The sequence below is a fragment of the Stegodyphus dumicola genome, chromosome 10 (genome assembly GCF_044657685.1).
Source record: "Stegodyphus dumicola isolate Sdum_Otavi_A_Nest chromosome 10, ASM4465768v1".
Lineage (NCBI taxonomy): Eukaryota > Metazoa > Arthropoda > Arachnida > Araneae > Eresidae > Stegodyphus > Stegodyphus dumicola.
In genome coordinates, this window is record NC_140777.1 from 15,138,271 (window position 1) to 15,154,920 (window position 16,650).

General features: G+C 36.4%; 1 protein-coding gene across 2 annotated transcripts in view; it reads left to right on the forward strand.

Annotated features, from left to right (window-relative positions):
• LOC118187151 (limulus clotting factor C-like) overlaps positions 1-16,650 on the forward strand; it is a 120,891-nt gene that overhangs the window by 90,239 nt on the left and 14,002 nt on the right. For both annotated transcript variants that reach the window (XM_035357357.2, XM_035357356.2), the window contains exons 12-13: positions 2,786-2,977; positions 14,140-14,328. In XM_035357357.2, coding sequence (XP_035213248.1) covers positions 2,786-2,977; positions 14,140-14,328 — 381 coding nt within the window. The remainder of the gene's footprint in view (positions 1-2,785; positions 2,978-14,139; positions 14,329-16,650) is intronic.

Consider the following 16,650-nt stretch of genomic DNA (forward strand, 5'->3'; position numbering starts at 1 on the left):
GCCACTTCGCCCAGGCACCCGGTTGTCTTAAACACCGTTCCACGTCACTCTTGGGGGCACCAAAAAGTTCTTTCCTTCCATTTAACCATAGACTGCATTATAAGTCTGTCCTTCTTTTTTTTTTTTTTTTTTTTTACTTCCTTGTACGAAGTAAAAAGGAAGTATAGTAATCGCGAAAAGTTTCAGGCAGCATATTTCAACGAAAATATCCAATTCGACCACTATCGAATGCAATTTAACGATGTTTTTGTGTGATATCTGTACGCAAGAACAGAATAAAAGACTCGTTTCCTCCAAAAAAATTATAAAACTGCTTTAAAATAAATTCTGAAGAAAATTTTCCGTGGCGTCTGTACGAACGTATGTACGTACGTATCTCGCATAACTCAAAAACGAGTAGCCTCAGAACGTTCAAATTTTGTATATAGGACTGCTATAACATGTACATGTGCACCTCGTATTTTGGTTGCAATCGGCCGCACCAAACGTATATAAATATATTTATATATATATCCACTCTGTCACCCGGCTCAGTGATCTCAGTTTCTTTCCTCTTATATTTGTAAATTGTACATTTTTTGCTTTAAAAATGATTGAATTGTGTTGTTTTTATCTTCCGGTTAAGGTTTTTATGCCTTTAGTAAATCTGTATGCAATATTTTTAGAATTATCAACAATTTTAAAGTTGTTTAATTGCCGCTAAGCCTTTTTTTCATGGCGGCGATTGATTGTTTACATTTGAAACAGCAGACTAGTGGATTTGTTGCCAATCTAGAAAAACTTAGCTTCGCAACAACAAAGATTACGCCTTCATTTATTATTGCCAGTTAAATCCTGCTTAATCCTTTCAGGAATTTTTTCGAGAAAATAAGTGTTTAAGATTTACTTCGTAATTTTTAATATATATATTTTGAGTTTTTGTGTATTTTTGCCTTGTCGCGAAGTGAGAACTTAATTAATTGAATGAGAAATACTCAATCGTCTGTGAAAAACTGTTTCTTTTTTGTTTGGTTTGCTTAATTTCTTTTATACATCGTTCTAGCTTTATTATAGTACTTGAATAGAACCTGTGGCAACGATTAGATAATTCTTTAAATGATATAAATTTTGTGCATTCTGAGTTATAATATGAACGAAAGATAATACTGTTAAGTGAATCTAGCGACAGAGTGTCGCTATGGTAAAGAAATACTAGAGTGAATTTTAAAGAATGCATTTATTCTATTGTGGTTTATGCGCTGTCGGCGAAGTATATTTGATTCAATCCAATAAGTTTAAATGAAATGCAAGAAAAAATGCGTATAATTTAATATTCCGTACAAGGAAGTCATGTGGTGTACACATTAGATTTTCGATTTTAAAGTATCTCAGTTTTATCTGGTCACGGTAAACTTGCAAATTACCTATTTCATTTCAACCTAAGATCAAATAATTTACATGAGCGTTAAATAAAAGTACCTCAAGGTCTGGAACATTTAACATTTTTCCTGCCGTATCCTCGATGGCTCTAGATTATGCTTTCAGAACGATTTGAAAAAGCTTTGCGTGACTCAGCCAGTGAATTTATCTGTTTTTGTAAAATCTAGACTGCTGTTCTCTATTTTTGTTCGTTTCATTTATACATGTAATATTTAATGTTTTAGTTAACTCATTTTTAAGCTCCATGTTGCACATTTGTGGTGCACGGAAAGATTGTATGTGTGTTCAAAATGCAAAAAAAAATATTATTATTAGTTCCTCGTACGAAGTAAAGGAATTGTTGAAATCACAAAATTTCTGGGTATCATATGTCAAAGAAAGTATCCATTTCTATCGCCACTGAACGCAATTCAACAATGTTTTTGCGCAACATTTGTACGTAAGGTCAGAATAAAGGTCAGAATAAACAATGTTTTTGCGCAACATCTGTACGTAAGGTCAGAATAAAGGTCTCTTTTCTCCAAACGAACTATAAAACTGATTTTAAATGGATTCTGAAGAGATCCTTTCGTGGCGTCTGTACGTACGTACGTATGTATGTATATATGTATCTCGCATAACTCGAAAACGAATTGAATTTCAGAACGTTGAAATTTTGGATATAGGTATAACATGTTAAACGTCGCTATAACATGTAGTTGGGCACCTCCTATTGTGGTTGCAAGCGACCGCACACCAAAAGTATATATATATATTCACTCTGTCACTCGGCTAAGTGAGATCATTTTTTTATTCTTATATGTTGATAAGAATTGTGCATTTTTTACTTTAAAATGATTAAATTACGTTATTCTTATCTTCCGGTTAAGGTTTTATGCCTTTATTTAATCTGCATGCAATAGTTGTAAATTTATCAACAATTTAAAAGTTGTTTAAATGCGGCTAAGGCTATTTTTTCACTATAGCCCATATTTGTTAAATTTTAAAAGTAGCAGACTAGTGAACTAAGTCTTTCTGGACCTTCAGTGTCTTTTTGCCGAGTGGGACCAAATGGAAACTTTTAGTTTTGTGTACTGAAAAATCTGTCATAAATTTATTTTGAGGTGTTATCTATTTTTTGCCTTGCCGCAAAGTAAAAACTGAATTAATCGAATGAGAAATATATCTCTAATGAAATTCGAGGTTTCATTAGAGATATATTTATCATTTTCTAAGTTTAAATGAAATGCAGAAAAAAATGCGTATAATTTAATATTCCGTTCAACGATGTCATGTGATGTACACATCAGTGTGTACTTCTCTTTTCGAATATAATTTTGATGTTCAAATAACCACTATTACTTCAAGATAATTTGTTTTCTTTCAGGAATACGTTCTGTTTGGTCAGTAACTGAACCTGAAACAAGCAAAACTACCAACAACTCAATAGCCATTTCCCAAAGTAGTAATCTGTGTTCAGTTTTGACAATTAACGATTTGGACTTTAAGAAGGAAGAAAGGAACTGCAATGAATTTTTGAGCTATGTATGCGTAAGAAAATCACAAGCCAACAGCCTAGGTATGTGATTTTCAGTTATCTGATGCAAATAATCTATCTAATTTCATATTTACATTGTTTAGTGTCAAGTACAGCTTCAAGTGATGACAGAAAAATATAAATTATGCTTTCCACTAAAGTATTAGCGTGTATCATCTTCATCATCATAAGAGCAGAACTCGGATCCTCCTATCCGGCACAAGCCGGGCGTATGATCAAAAAGTGGGACTGGCCAGAAAAAACAAATAAAAGGAAAAACCTTTAACTCCAAAATCTGAGTCTCAGTGCCGAATTCCAATTCTATCTTTGTTCGTATTTATACTCTTCATTATTGTCTCTGCAAAATATTTCAAATTTGAAAAGTTCATTTTAAACCTTAAAATTCTTTCTGTATTTCTCTCTTGCACTCCGGGTAAGCCTGCATTCATCGACGAAGTGCCTGAAGTCTCCAAACTTATCACAAATTAAGCATTTATCATTATTCTGTAGATGGAACCGGTTAAAATAAGCCGGGAAATGCCCATGATTCGTCAGTACTTGATTTATATCAACATTATTTATCATATTCATCTTCTTGTTTAACTTTATATTTTTCATTAACTCTTTTTTTCTTATTAGACGACTCCCAGCAAAAATTCCATTCTGTATAAATCCAGTTTTCCATTTCAGCAATGGTCTTTTTTCTTGAATCTTCGATATCAAAATTACCGGTTCCGAAGTGCCGCCATTTTAGCAAGGGTGGCCGCTCTTTCATTTCCGACCATTCCACTGTGTGCTTTCACCAGTGCCATTTAACAATATGTTTTCTTTCAGCCTTTTTAAACAAGTCTTTTATTTCATTAATTAGTCGATTTTTAAGATCTGGTCTGGCGAGTGCCTGAAGCGCAGATAGGGCATCAGTATAAATATTGTTACGAAGGTGAGATGGCTTCCCCGCAAAGCAGATTTGGGTTGCCATAAAATGGCAAGGGAGACAGGGTTGCCACATTTGGCGATAAATCGCCCATTTGGCGACACAACTGGCGATATAACATGGACTGTTGGAACTTCTGCAACGAATTCTTAACGGTTTAGCCCAGAATGTTCCCAAACATAAGCCGAAAGCTATATAAACCCTGCTGGTCCGCAGTCAGTCAGTAGTATTGAGAGTGTGTCTCGTCTAGCGAGTCAATCCCTGCGGAGTCCATCGAGTTGACAGCCGGGCGGCGAGTGCCGAGTGGGTCGCCGAGTGCACCGAAGGAGTCTGTTAGTGTAGCGCGGTTAGTGCATCGTCGAGAGAGCCGAAGAGTCGGGAGCTGTGCTCGTGTGTCGTCGAGTGCATCGCGAGTTGTAGCGTGGACAGTCTCGAGAGTACGTGGAGTTCCGAGAACGACCAAATTGAGTCGGGAGCTGTACTCCGGAAAGCAGAGTCGGGTGCTTTGCAGGAAGCTGTCTCCACCGTTATTGCCTGCCAGTGTGAAGGCTGTGTCGCTGATTGTTCCAGCGTGTTTATAGTAGATCTTCGACGACTGTAAAAGTGTTTTGGAGCTGTCCTGATTAAATATTGATAAATAAAGTGTCTTTCGATACTTCATCCAGTGTCGTCGTTATTCACTCCAAATCTACAAACCCTGTACAAACGTGAAGGAAGAAAATAATGTAACAACTGGTGTCAGAAGAAAGAAAAACGCAACAATATTTATAAAACATCGAACTGTTAATTTTTTATTAATCTAGTTCAAAGCCTCTGTCAATGCATATAGTTCTGCTTGATAAACCAAATTCATTGGTTTATTCTCACATTGTCTATTTCCACTCCATGAAAATAAATGACCACAGCGCTACCCACTTCCCCATCCATTCCAGAACCATTTGATGAGAATATCTATTTCGCCAGTAGAAGGAAACTCAAGATCATAAAATAATCCAAATCGTGTCACTGGGTGAATAATATCCTCATTCTCTTGTTGAAAGGCCTTACTTGTGAGTACTTTATATCCAATTTCAGTATCTATAATAATTTTATTAGCTAATAGAAATTTTTTAATATTATCTGCAACCGTGGATTGTCACCTTAGAGATGTTTCCTTATATCTCTAAGAAGAAGTTTCCTCTCCTTAACAAGTTGAAATATCTCTGTGAAAAAAAACACGCCTACCTACCCCCTAAAAATTCACAAAAAATCAAAATTCCTTCATTATCCCTTTTCATGTGATATTCTTTTAGCGTTAGCTGAAACAAACCTACAGCTTAATGAAAGATGAGATCTCAAGCATTTTAAATTGCTAATAGTCGAATTCAACTGTAACTATACATGGAAAAATAATTTAAAATATCTAGGATCAGTTAGCCTGAAAAAAAGGGTATATTTTCGGGAAATGAAAGAATTATTATAAGTTTTATTTAATATCTTAATTTGTGATTTTGAAAGCGAGCAGCAGCAGCACCTTTTAAAATTAAGTATTTTTATCTCTAGCGCGCGAGACTGTTGCCACGCGGAAAAATTAGTGCGAAAATTATTTTTAGAGTTTTTAATTAATATCTCGGCTAATTAAAGTCGTACGAAGATGGGAACAGTTGAAATGGCTTCCCACGAATTTTTGGAATCGGGAATAATGTATTTAATATTTGGCAATGCTATTTTTATTTCATTGTAAAACTTAGAAATTTTTTATTAACAAACTCTACGATTTGAAGGTGAGCAGTGGCAACACTTCTCGAAATAAAGCAGATTTTTATCTCTAGCGTGCGAGATTGTTGCCACTCGAAAGAATGAGGGCGAAAATTAGCGTATAATTAATATCTCTGATTTTTAGCTATTTTTGGGGGGGGGGGAAGTGGACGTCGACTTTTCCCAATTAATTAATCGCGACCAAACAAACACACAAACAGACATTCTTCTTTATATATATAGATGTACTATTTCCATACTACTTAAACACGTATGTTGCATATGGAAATAATATGACCTTATAAAGTTTGGTATGTTTGCAGTAATCAAACAGAGTCCAAACTCTTGGTAAATGTTAAGCGAATTATCGTTCAATCTAAACAAAACCTAAGAGAAACGAAGGCATACCTAGTGTTTACAGTTAAGCCAGCAGTTATGGTTAGATAACTTAAGAGTAAGACTCGCCGGCTCGTGTCGTTTGTTGTTGAAAGGGTTGCGCCCGCTTTTCTTCATAAGTTCAACAAACCAGGCGGAAGGGCTGCGCCCGTATAAAACAAAACAAACAAAACTTAAGAGTAAGTCAAACGTAAACTTTAAATTAAATAAATAAATTAATAGTCAAAGGCTACACAGATCAGTTTAACGCGAAGTTGGCTCACAGGTCTAACCGGTGTGGAGATTCAGTGTATCAGCAATTATAATGCAAGGCCGAAGACTAAAAATGTTATCTAGCTGGTAACCTAGTAAAGTAGCCTAGAGAGGCAAAACTTGCTCTATCGTAGAGTCTTAAATCTTTACCTTAAATAAATACACGCGAGTTAATTTGCATTTTGGCGTGCAAACGGAAGAAGAACTGGCGATTTGGCTCAGTTCTTCCCCCCCCCCAATTTTGATAGAGAGCACCCCGGGGGCCTGAGGATCTCCCACCTCTCTCACCTTCCACAAATCCACACGAGAGGACTTTCCGCTCGTCGCATATTTAGAGTGCCCCCATGTCGCACCGACACTATACATTTACAAACATTCTCCGGGATTCGAACCCGGGGCCTTCGGCACGACAGTTAGCGACGCTAACCAATATACTGGTTGGACATCATAAAGAATCCCACAACCTAAAAGAAGTTCTATCTTCTGTTTCTGCTTATTATTAAAAAATATTTGGCTGCATCTTCTCAAACTGTTCAAGGAGTCGCCCAATCGGGATAGAGGTTAGTGACTACGACCGCCGTACCGATGGGCCCATGTTCGAATACCGAAGAAGGCATGGATATTTATAAATATATAGGGTCTGTGCGGCAGAAACTGAGTTAAAATCAAGTTGTCACCAGTATGATGCTTAAGACTCTTGCCAACGACAGGTGCATTTGACTCCTTGCCATAATGAATGTCATGTGCTTGAGCTGACCATTGTCAGACAGGTGATATTGGTAACAACAACAACACAGTTCAAGGAAATTTTAAAATTATTGAGCAATTTTGCCATTTCTTAAACTCCACATTTCGTGGAAACTTATTAATTTCCTATAGTGCATTTCTAATTTCAAAATTCTTAAAGTCATAATTTTGTATTATATAGTACCCCCTAAAAATTCACAAAAAATCAAACTGCATAATTAACAACTGCATAATTAGCTGCATAATTAAAAAAAACAAATTGCATAATATTTTTAGAGCTGATAATGAAACAATTTTTAATATTAATTACTTATTAGTAGTGTTGCGTTTTTCTTTTCTGACACCATTTGGTACGGAGTTCGTAGATGTGGAGTGAATAACGACGACACTTCATGAAGTATCGAAACACACTTTATTTAGCCAATATTAATCAGGACAGCACTAATAACACTTTTTTACAGTGTTTCGATGAACTACTATAAACACGCTGACACGATCAGGGACACAGCCTTCAGGTTATCAGGCTATCACGGTGGAAACAGCTTCACTGTAAAGCACTAGAATACAGCTCCCGACTCTGCTTTGTCGTTCTCGGAACTCCACGTACTCTCGAGACTCTCCACGCTACAATCGCGATGCACTCGACGACACACAGAGCACGGCCGCCGACTCTTCGGTTCAATCGTTCCCAGAGCTCACCACGCTCTCTCGACGATGCACTAACCGCGATACACTAAGAGACTCCTTCGGTGAATTCGACGACTTACTCGGCACTCGCTGCCCGGCTGTCAACTCGATCAACTCCGCAGGGATTGACTCGTTAGAGGAGACACCAACTCGATACTGGATTCTCTCGCACTCTATGCGAGGCACACACACACACACACACTGACTGCGGACCAGCAGATTTTATATAGCTTTCGGCTTGCCTTCGAGAACATTCTGGGCTAAACTGGTAAGAATTCGTTCCAGAAGGTTCTCCATCCGTCAATGGCATATCGCCAATTTTGTCGCCCAATGGGCGATTTCTCGCCAAATGTGGCAGCCCTGCCTTCCCTCACCACTTTATGGCAACCCTAAAACTGCTTTGCGGGTAAGCTATCTCACCGCGCCTGTATATTTCGTAACACTATTTTGAGTGACCTAATAATTATTTTATTATTTTATTTTATTATTGATTTTGTTTCAGATTTGTTATTTCAATTTATATTTAAATATTCTTCCTATTCAGTTTGCCATTTTTTAATGATTTAATTATTTTAAATAGCTTTTATATATATATATATATTATATATATATCTTGATTTTACATTTACATATAACGAGAGGAATAATCATACACCACCAACACACGCCATCCGTAACGGTCAACAAGCGGCCTCTATTTTAGCATCTTTGGTCGTATTTACAAGTACAAAAAAAGTTTTAAAATATGCAAACATATTCATCTTTAATATTTCAATTATAAATTAAAAAAGCAGGTTCGTACAAATGATGCGGATCAAATTTTTATACGCTTTCCTAGGTCTTTGTAAAGAGTTTATGCTCTTTTTAAAAAATAAAACGTAAACAATTTGACTTCATCACTACAGAAATTAACAGAGATATTTGATTTCAAAATTTGGGATTTTTCCCGTCTTTCTAGTCTTTACTTGAGGGATCGGCTATAAGATCCAGTTTTCTTGGCTAGCCTAAACTGCTACTAGACCTACCTGAAAATCTGTTAGCGTTTTATCGCTAAGACTAGAAGAGAAATACAGCAGAGGAAGAGTGTAAAACACTGTCTTATTATTTTCAGAAGGCACAGTCTTTGTGTTTACAAGCTCACCGTCCACTTGTGGCGATAAAACTACAGATAATTGTAAACTAAACTAAATTTAAAGATAAGCTAGCAGTTCAAGACTACACAAATTAATTTAACCTATCAGGTTGACTGAGAAACCTACACCTGTGTGATATTAAATTTCGGCGGTAAGAATGAGAAACCGAGATTCAAAATTCAAATAGCTAGAAACAACAACGTGCGCATTCAGTAGCGAAACACGCTCTGACTAACGTTTTCGCTACCTTCAGTTTAAATACACTCTCGTTCACCCTAACTCATTTACATCCTGGCGAGGAAACGCGACAGAAACAAGAAGTGACAGAAAAGGCTACCAAATTAAAATAATTATTACTAAAAATAATATATGCCTCAGACGGTTAGAAATTAAAATAATTCAAGGTTGCACGTTTGGATTTTTGTCCCTTGAATCAGTATTAGTTTTACTAAATATAATTAACGGAGATCAGGAAAGTCATATAAAAAGTTAGATTTCGTAAATTTTACAAAATGGAATTTTGAAGTTAAAAAAATACTCTAATGTGAATATTTTTCTTATTTAAAACATTTTTGTTTATGTCTTTGATAACCAACGGTGCATAAGGACTTTTATGAACACGGTGTTTATATAATCTTACAGAATACTGAACCTCCTTATAAGAAAAAATAAATTTATTTATGATATTTACTGCAAATGGAATTATAAACATAACTGTTTCCTTAGGATTGGTTCAAACAAGGGATTAGTAATTGAAGGCGCAAAAGTCACTAAGTCCGTTCACGCTTGTGTGACAGGGTTAAAGCCGTAGCCAATCAGGGAAGGTAAAGTTGATCATGCATAAGAGTAAAGGTAACTCAGTGAAACCGCACGACCGAAACGTCAGTCGCGTTCGCTTCCCTGTGATTGGTCGTTTCTTGTACGAATCACAAAATCAAAAAGATAAGACATTTAGGCAAAATCCTTAAGGGCCCATAGGCATTATATGGCATAAGACACCGTATGCACCTCCGATTCTAATTGGTAGATAGAAGTTTTTTTTTTTTAATGATAGAGCATCTGGAGACAAATATTTTGGCTATTTCGGTTATTTAATACTAGAAACCCTGGCGGTCTTACGAAATGACCGCTGTTTTAGATATTATAAATTGTAATTAAAATTATTTGTGCAAAGGTGTCTGCTAATTTAAACTGAATTACCCAGGGCAGGCGGCGAGGACGCAATTTGCTTACTGTCCCACGGGGTTTCCCCTTCTACTGGCTTAATTGCTTAGAGTGCAATAAAGGAAACCACTGGCGGTACATTTCTTAAAAGCCCACCGCTAGTTCAATCAATAAAGGTGATTTAAATAATGAAATGTTAATCCACATATCAAATATCTCTTTGCACACAACATTTCTTGTGTAGATCTTTCCATCATTTGTAAGCTCGCCTTGCAGAGGACAATCCATTATTTTTAATTTTACGCCCGTTCTTTCACGAACTCTTGAACAGGCAACATAAAGTTGACCGTGTCCAAATGCAGGCTCAGGTAAGAAATTGCCAACACGCTTAAACGTTTGGCCCTGAAATTTATGGATAGTCATAGCAAAGGCAAATTTAACAGGAAATTGTCTACGTCTCAATTGAAACGGCAACCCTGTGCTGTGGCAACTTCACCCCATTGGCTAGTACAGTTACGCAAGCAACTAATAAACTATCGGCGACAAACAGACACTTAAGCCGCATATATATATATATATATATATATGGTGAAGTAACATTATCTCCTCCGAAACGGCTGGCTCCCGGGCTTAGCGAAGCACACCGATGTATTCCGCAGGTCCGTGGCGCGCCATTTTGACCATTCGCGTCTTCTTGGAAATTAGCCGGGATATTAATTAAAAACTAATTTTCCTTCTACGTTTTCCCTACATTTTCCACTTTCTTTCTTGGGTTTTCCCTATTACAGTGATTTGGCTACGTGCTAAATTCTTTTTTCTCGAATATCTACGGAATGGCGCCGAGTTGAAATTCGAGACGCATATCTTCGGATTCCAAAAAATTCTCCAAATCCATCGATACCGGTCTCATCTTCGTACGACTTTAATCAGCCTAGATAGTAATTAAAAACTGCGGAAACGTTAATTTCCGCGCTCATTTTTCCGATTGGCAACAATAAACTATCGGCGACACACACTTTAGCCGCTTATATATATAAAGAAAGACTATTTTTTATTTTTATGGATTTTTGAAAATTTAGGTAAAATTTAAAAAATTGCTTAAAGTCGTCTTATATAGATGAAGTCACCGTCCTTGCGGGAAATGAAAGGCTACATAGGTATTGTCTTACACGTAAAACTTTGCGATTTTCTATCCACCAGTTCCGGTGAAATCTTCGAAAAACGTTAACATGGAGGACCGTGATCACCATTACCCCCCATGGGGAAATGAAATTTTTTTACATGAGAAAACAGAGTCTTCCTGAGATATTCTAAAACCGCAAACCGCGTTTCAATCAAAGTCGTAGTTCTCCGAGAAAATAAGTAGCAAATTTTGGTCAAAAAATATTTTTTTTCCGGTTTTTTCCCGGATTCAGTCGATGAATCCCGAAATGTGTTTTGAATGAAGAGTTTGGGGCACAGAAACGGAATATAACGGTGTAAACCGCATCGAAATCGGACCAATAGTTCCCGAGAAAATTGCATTTATGTCCGCTAAATGCGAGAAACGCCGTTTACGCTACTTTATATTTGTTCCTCACTGATTTCGCTTCCTATTGCAACTAAGCGAGCTTGTTTATATTAGTGACATGTCTTCCGAAGGGGAAAGCCATGGTAGAAGCTCATCACTCTAAATTTATTAGAAACTTCATTTTCCAGGGACGAATTTTCATGGGGCACATGTATGCAGCTTGCGCCCTAATTGGTGTAGACACATAAATTTTATACTATATTAAAATGATGGAGCGCGAAAATGGTATCTAACGGTGCAAATCGCATAGAATTCGAGTTCCCGAGAAAATCGCATTTCTGTCCGCAAAACGCGGATCTCAGCGAGAAACCTCGTTTCCGCTACTTTATTTTTGTCTCAGCAACAAGCGAAGAGACGTTCCGATTTATGTGAGTGACATGGCTCTCAAAGGGAAAAGGCCTGGGCAGAAGCTGATCGCTCTAACTTTATTAGAAACTTCATTTCGCAAAGGCCAGTTTTCATCCGGCCCATGTTTTGTTTTTGTTTTTGCTAGAACGCCCCAACCCGCCTGATCACAAAGTGATCTTATGGTCCAAAAAGGGGGCGTCCCATTCACACCATATTCCGAGTAACTAAAAATGTTAGTATAATCAACTAAAGAAAACAATAATTATACATCCAGCAAGGTTGCCATACGACTATATAATTTTATTTATTTTTTATTTATTTATTTATTTATTTTTTTTTTAATGGCTGGATCAACGACACAACAGGAAAGAAGAAAACCAAAAATAACTAAATCGAGAAAACTGTATTAGTAAAAATGAAAGCATAAAATAAGGAAGGAAAACACATTTAAAACACACAACGAAAATATGACATACAGTCACACATATCATCAAAACACGACGAAAAAGACATCCTAAAATAAACACATTGAAAATAAAATGAACTTAGATAAAAACCCCAATGGCATGTCTATTGCCATTAATAAAGGCCTCAATTCTCTTGCATATAATTTCAAATGTTTAAAATCAAAATTCAATAAATCAAAATGTATATCACAAAAACTTCGTCTAATAAAATCAGTCAATTTGCAGTCCACCACGAAGTGTTTGGCATCACCCAAAACATTACAATTTGGACATAGATCATTATCTTGTACATGAAATCTTTTTAAATAATGAGGAAACCTACCATGTCCGGTGATAATCTGATTCATATCAATGTCATCATAGATTAAAACTTTATCTGTAATTTCAATATTAATCAAATTATTTTTCCTTGTTGAACTTTTCCACACATCTTTCCATATATTTATATAATATTTCTTCATACTCGTAATGGCAATTTGTCTAGAACCAGAATCCGGCCCATGTATGCAAGTTGGGCCCTAATTGGCTTAGAGACGTAAATTTTATACTAAAATGCTGGGGCCGACCGTTTCAAATCGCATCCAAACTGGACCATTAGTTCCCGAGAAAATCGCATTTATGTCCGCAAAATGCAGATCTTCGCAAGAAACGTCGTTTCTGCGGTGTCCGCCGATAACATCGCGGCAAAAACATCGCGGACGAAAACGTCGTGGAGAAAACAACGCAAGGCGAAAACGTCGTGCTACAAAAAAACATCGTGAGAGAAAACATCGCAAAGAGAAAAGATCGCAGTTCTAAAACATCGCGGTACAAAATATCGTCGTCGAAAATAAAGCAGTTCAAAAACTTCGCAGTTTAAAAACATCGTCGTCGAAAATATCGTGGTAAAAAATGAAGTATCTACAAATCATCGCATGACGATAACATCGCAGATATGCTTTTTTCGAGTTTTAATAATTGTAAATGGATATTCCCATAATGATTTGTGAGCGCAAGATGTAAAGAAGGATAATTTTTACTTTGACATTTTTTTTATTAACTAATAAATTTTTGCTGAAAATGTAAGAAGGAAACTTAAGCATAGAAAACTAAATGCAACTTATATATTATACTTTTCATGAAAAATTACCAGTGAAAACTTTACAAAAAATGATTTATTAATGGCCTTTGTTAGTTAACTATGTCGGTTTAAAATTCTATTAAGTGCTATAAGTTGCATTAATTTTCTATGTTTAAGTTTCTTTTTTATTTTTTCAGCAAAAATTTATTGATTAATAAAAAATATGAAAGTAAAAATTATCCTTCTTTCTATCTGGTGCTCACAAATCATTATGGGAATGTCCATGTATAGTTCTTAAAGCCTGAAAAAAGCATGTTTGCGATGTTATCGTCATGCGATAATTTGTAGATACTTTATTTTTTACCACGATATTTTCGACGACGATGTTTTTAAACTGCGAAGTTTTTGAAACGCTTTATCTTCGACGACGATGTTTTGTACCAACGATGTTTTAGAACTGCGATGCTTTCTCTTTGCGATGTTTTCTCCCACGATGTTTTGTAGCACGACGTTTTCGCCTTGCGTTGTTTTCTCCGCGACGTTTTTGTCTGCGATGTTTTTGCCGCGATGTTTTCGGCTGTAACCGTTTCTGCTACTTTATTATTGCTTGCATAAATGAACATCCTTTATTATCCTTGCATAAATGACATTCCAATGATACATACCATTGTTGGCAAAATCAGTCGATTTATACCTTGTATTTTTTTAGCAATATGTGAAGACCCAGGCCTTTTGGTGAATGGAAAAGCGGAACCTATTGGCCGCATCGAAGGTGTTTACTACGTTGGATCTTCTATTGAATACAAGTGTGAACCACTTCATTATTTGAAGGGTGCTGATGTAATATCTTGCACAGCAAACGGAAGCTGGTCTTTAGAGAAACCAACCTGCATAAAAGGTAAATGATCTCCAGTTCATTTATTTGCCTAGTTAAATTTTAATCATACTGAACAATATGTGGAGAAACCTAGAGCTTAGAGTGCAAGTAAGTACCCGGTTTCGGTACTTCTCAAGTTTCGAGATAAATCGTATTTCTAGCGGAAGCCCTAAATAAAACGGCCCGGCAGTTCTTTTATGTAACTGAACCATTATGTCAGCAGGAAATGTTTTTTATTCATACATTTTATTTTGGCAGGCATACAGTTCACTTTCATGCAGTCGATACGACGCAGTTTGGCGGGACATAGGCCGTCCTGCAGCAGCAAGGAGATGCGACACGCTTATTCACAAAGCCTACAGACCGTTCTACTGCTGTTTGCTCCGATTGGTTAAAACAGGAAACGTAAAGTTACAGAATCTAGCGCTTGGCGACTTTTGGTTCATCACCTTTACAATTTGTATCTGGTGTAGTGTACCAAAAAGTTTGCATAATCCATCGGAGAAACCGCAGCTAAATGGTAACGGGCGCGGGAAAATTTCTCAAACTTCTAGGTCGTCGTTTCTTTACCCGATCGTAGCTTTCATAAACTCTGCTCTAAACGGATTTATTTTCATTTTAACTTTATTGAATGACTTTGTCATTATTTGTCTTTTCGCCTCCGGGTGCGGTGTTAAAAATTAAACGCCTTTACTTTCACTATTTTTGTTAATGTTAATTTTTCTTATTTTTATTTACTGGTTTGTACTCTTTGTAGTAGGTACCAGTAGCAAGATTATGATCCAAGATCCCGAAAAGCGTTTCAACAGAAATAGCGCATAATGGAATAAAATACAATTTTAGTTATACTTACTCATAATTTAGATAAAAAGAATAGGTATCCGACGCCCTTAAAAGTTTACTGAATGTTTCATTTGGTTAATTTTTTAATATTACTTTATATGTATAAATTAATGCACTAATTTACACAACAGACTTTTTCTAACAGAAATGACGAAAATGTGCGTATGCTATTTCCATGTAAACATCTTTTTCTTGTCAAACAATTACGTACTTTTAAAAGTTTAAATTTAATTACAAATAAACTATTAATAAGATCAGTAGGTTATTTAAAATATATTCCACACAATTCCTCTAAGCTTTCATTCATAAATTAAAAAAATATCGAATGAAATAAACGCTGTTTCCTTTTGTTTGGCGTTAATTACCACGCCTACAGGGCGATAACTCGCCATTCCAAATATGACCGCCAAGCTGATGTTTCCTCCAATGAGAGCAGCCCGTAGCGAAATGGTCTGTAGGCTTTGTGAATATGCATGCGACGCCAGCTGTCGTGCTGTTAGTGATCTGAACGCCGCCTGAGATAACCACTGACCTGACTTTGTCGTAAAAGTCTTACAGTGTTAATAGTCATCCTGGCAGAAGGAAATTTTTCTTCCGTGTAAAATTATAAATAAAATATTACATGGGCATACAAGGCCTGTGTTATAAGCATAGATATGTTGATTACAAACATTGTCTTGTACAAGTTACATGTGATAGTTACATAAAATCATGACAGCTATGTGTACATTTAAACATTATCTGAATTCATATTTACAATACTTTTACTGAGATAATCAAAGTGAACTTGCAATTCATTTGTACATTGACTGGATTCTTAATGTCATTTTAAACTGCTTTACATTATTATTTTTATCAAGTACATACAAACTGGATAGAAATATGCTTACATTACAATAGTTTTGCTTTTACAGTCCTGTTACTATTCTACGGGGTGAGCTATTTTTCTAGTGTTGATTTTCAGTTGTTGTAGTATTTTGAATTGCTATTAAAATTATGCTGCGAAGATACAATTCTCAAGGGAGGGAGAGAATTTCTTAGTACCTTGCTGAGCATAGCCTGATCACCTCCTCTATTTTAGTTTTCGTCTGCTTGTTGCCGCAGGTATACTCCGCCCATTGCGCCCAGTATTCACGACTTGGCATTTTTAAATGCAGTTTATCGGTTTGTGGGAAAATATCTCCACGAGTTGGATTCGAACCCGCCATCTCTTGCATGGGTGAAAAGAGCGTCACCTCTTAACTACCCTTAAAAAATGACGGCATCTTCATGGCAACAGGAAACGATCGTCAGGCGTTGTGGTAATCCTTCGGCGTTCTGTCCTACGTCATCTACAGGGCTTTGGGAATCCATTTAGTAGCCATTCCTTAGCCTATTTATGACACTGCGATGCACATTCGGCTCTCTTGCTACAGTGGATTGTCTTGCATCAGCCCCCCAACGCATTTCATCGTGAACGTGGTGTCTTTGGCTCATGCTTTGCGCTTTCGGTATCTCGGG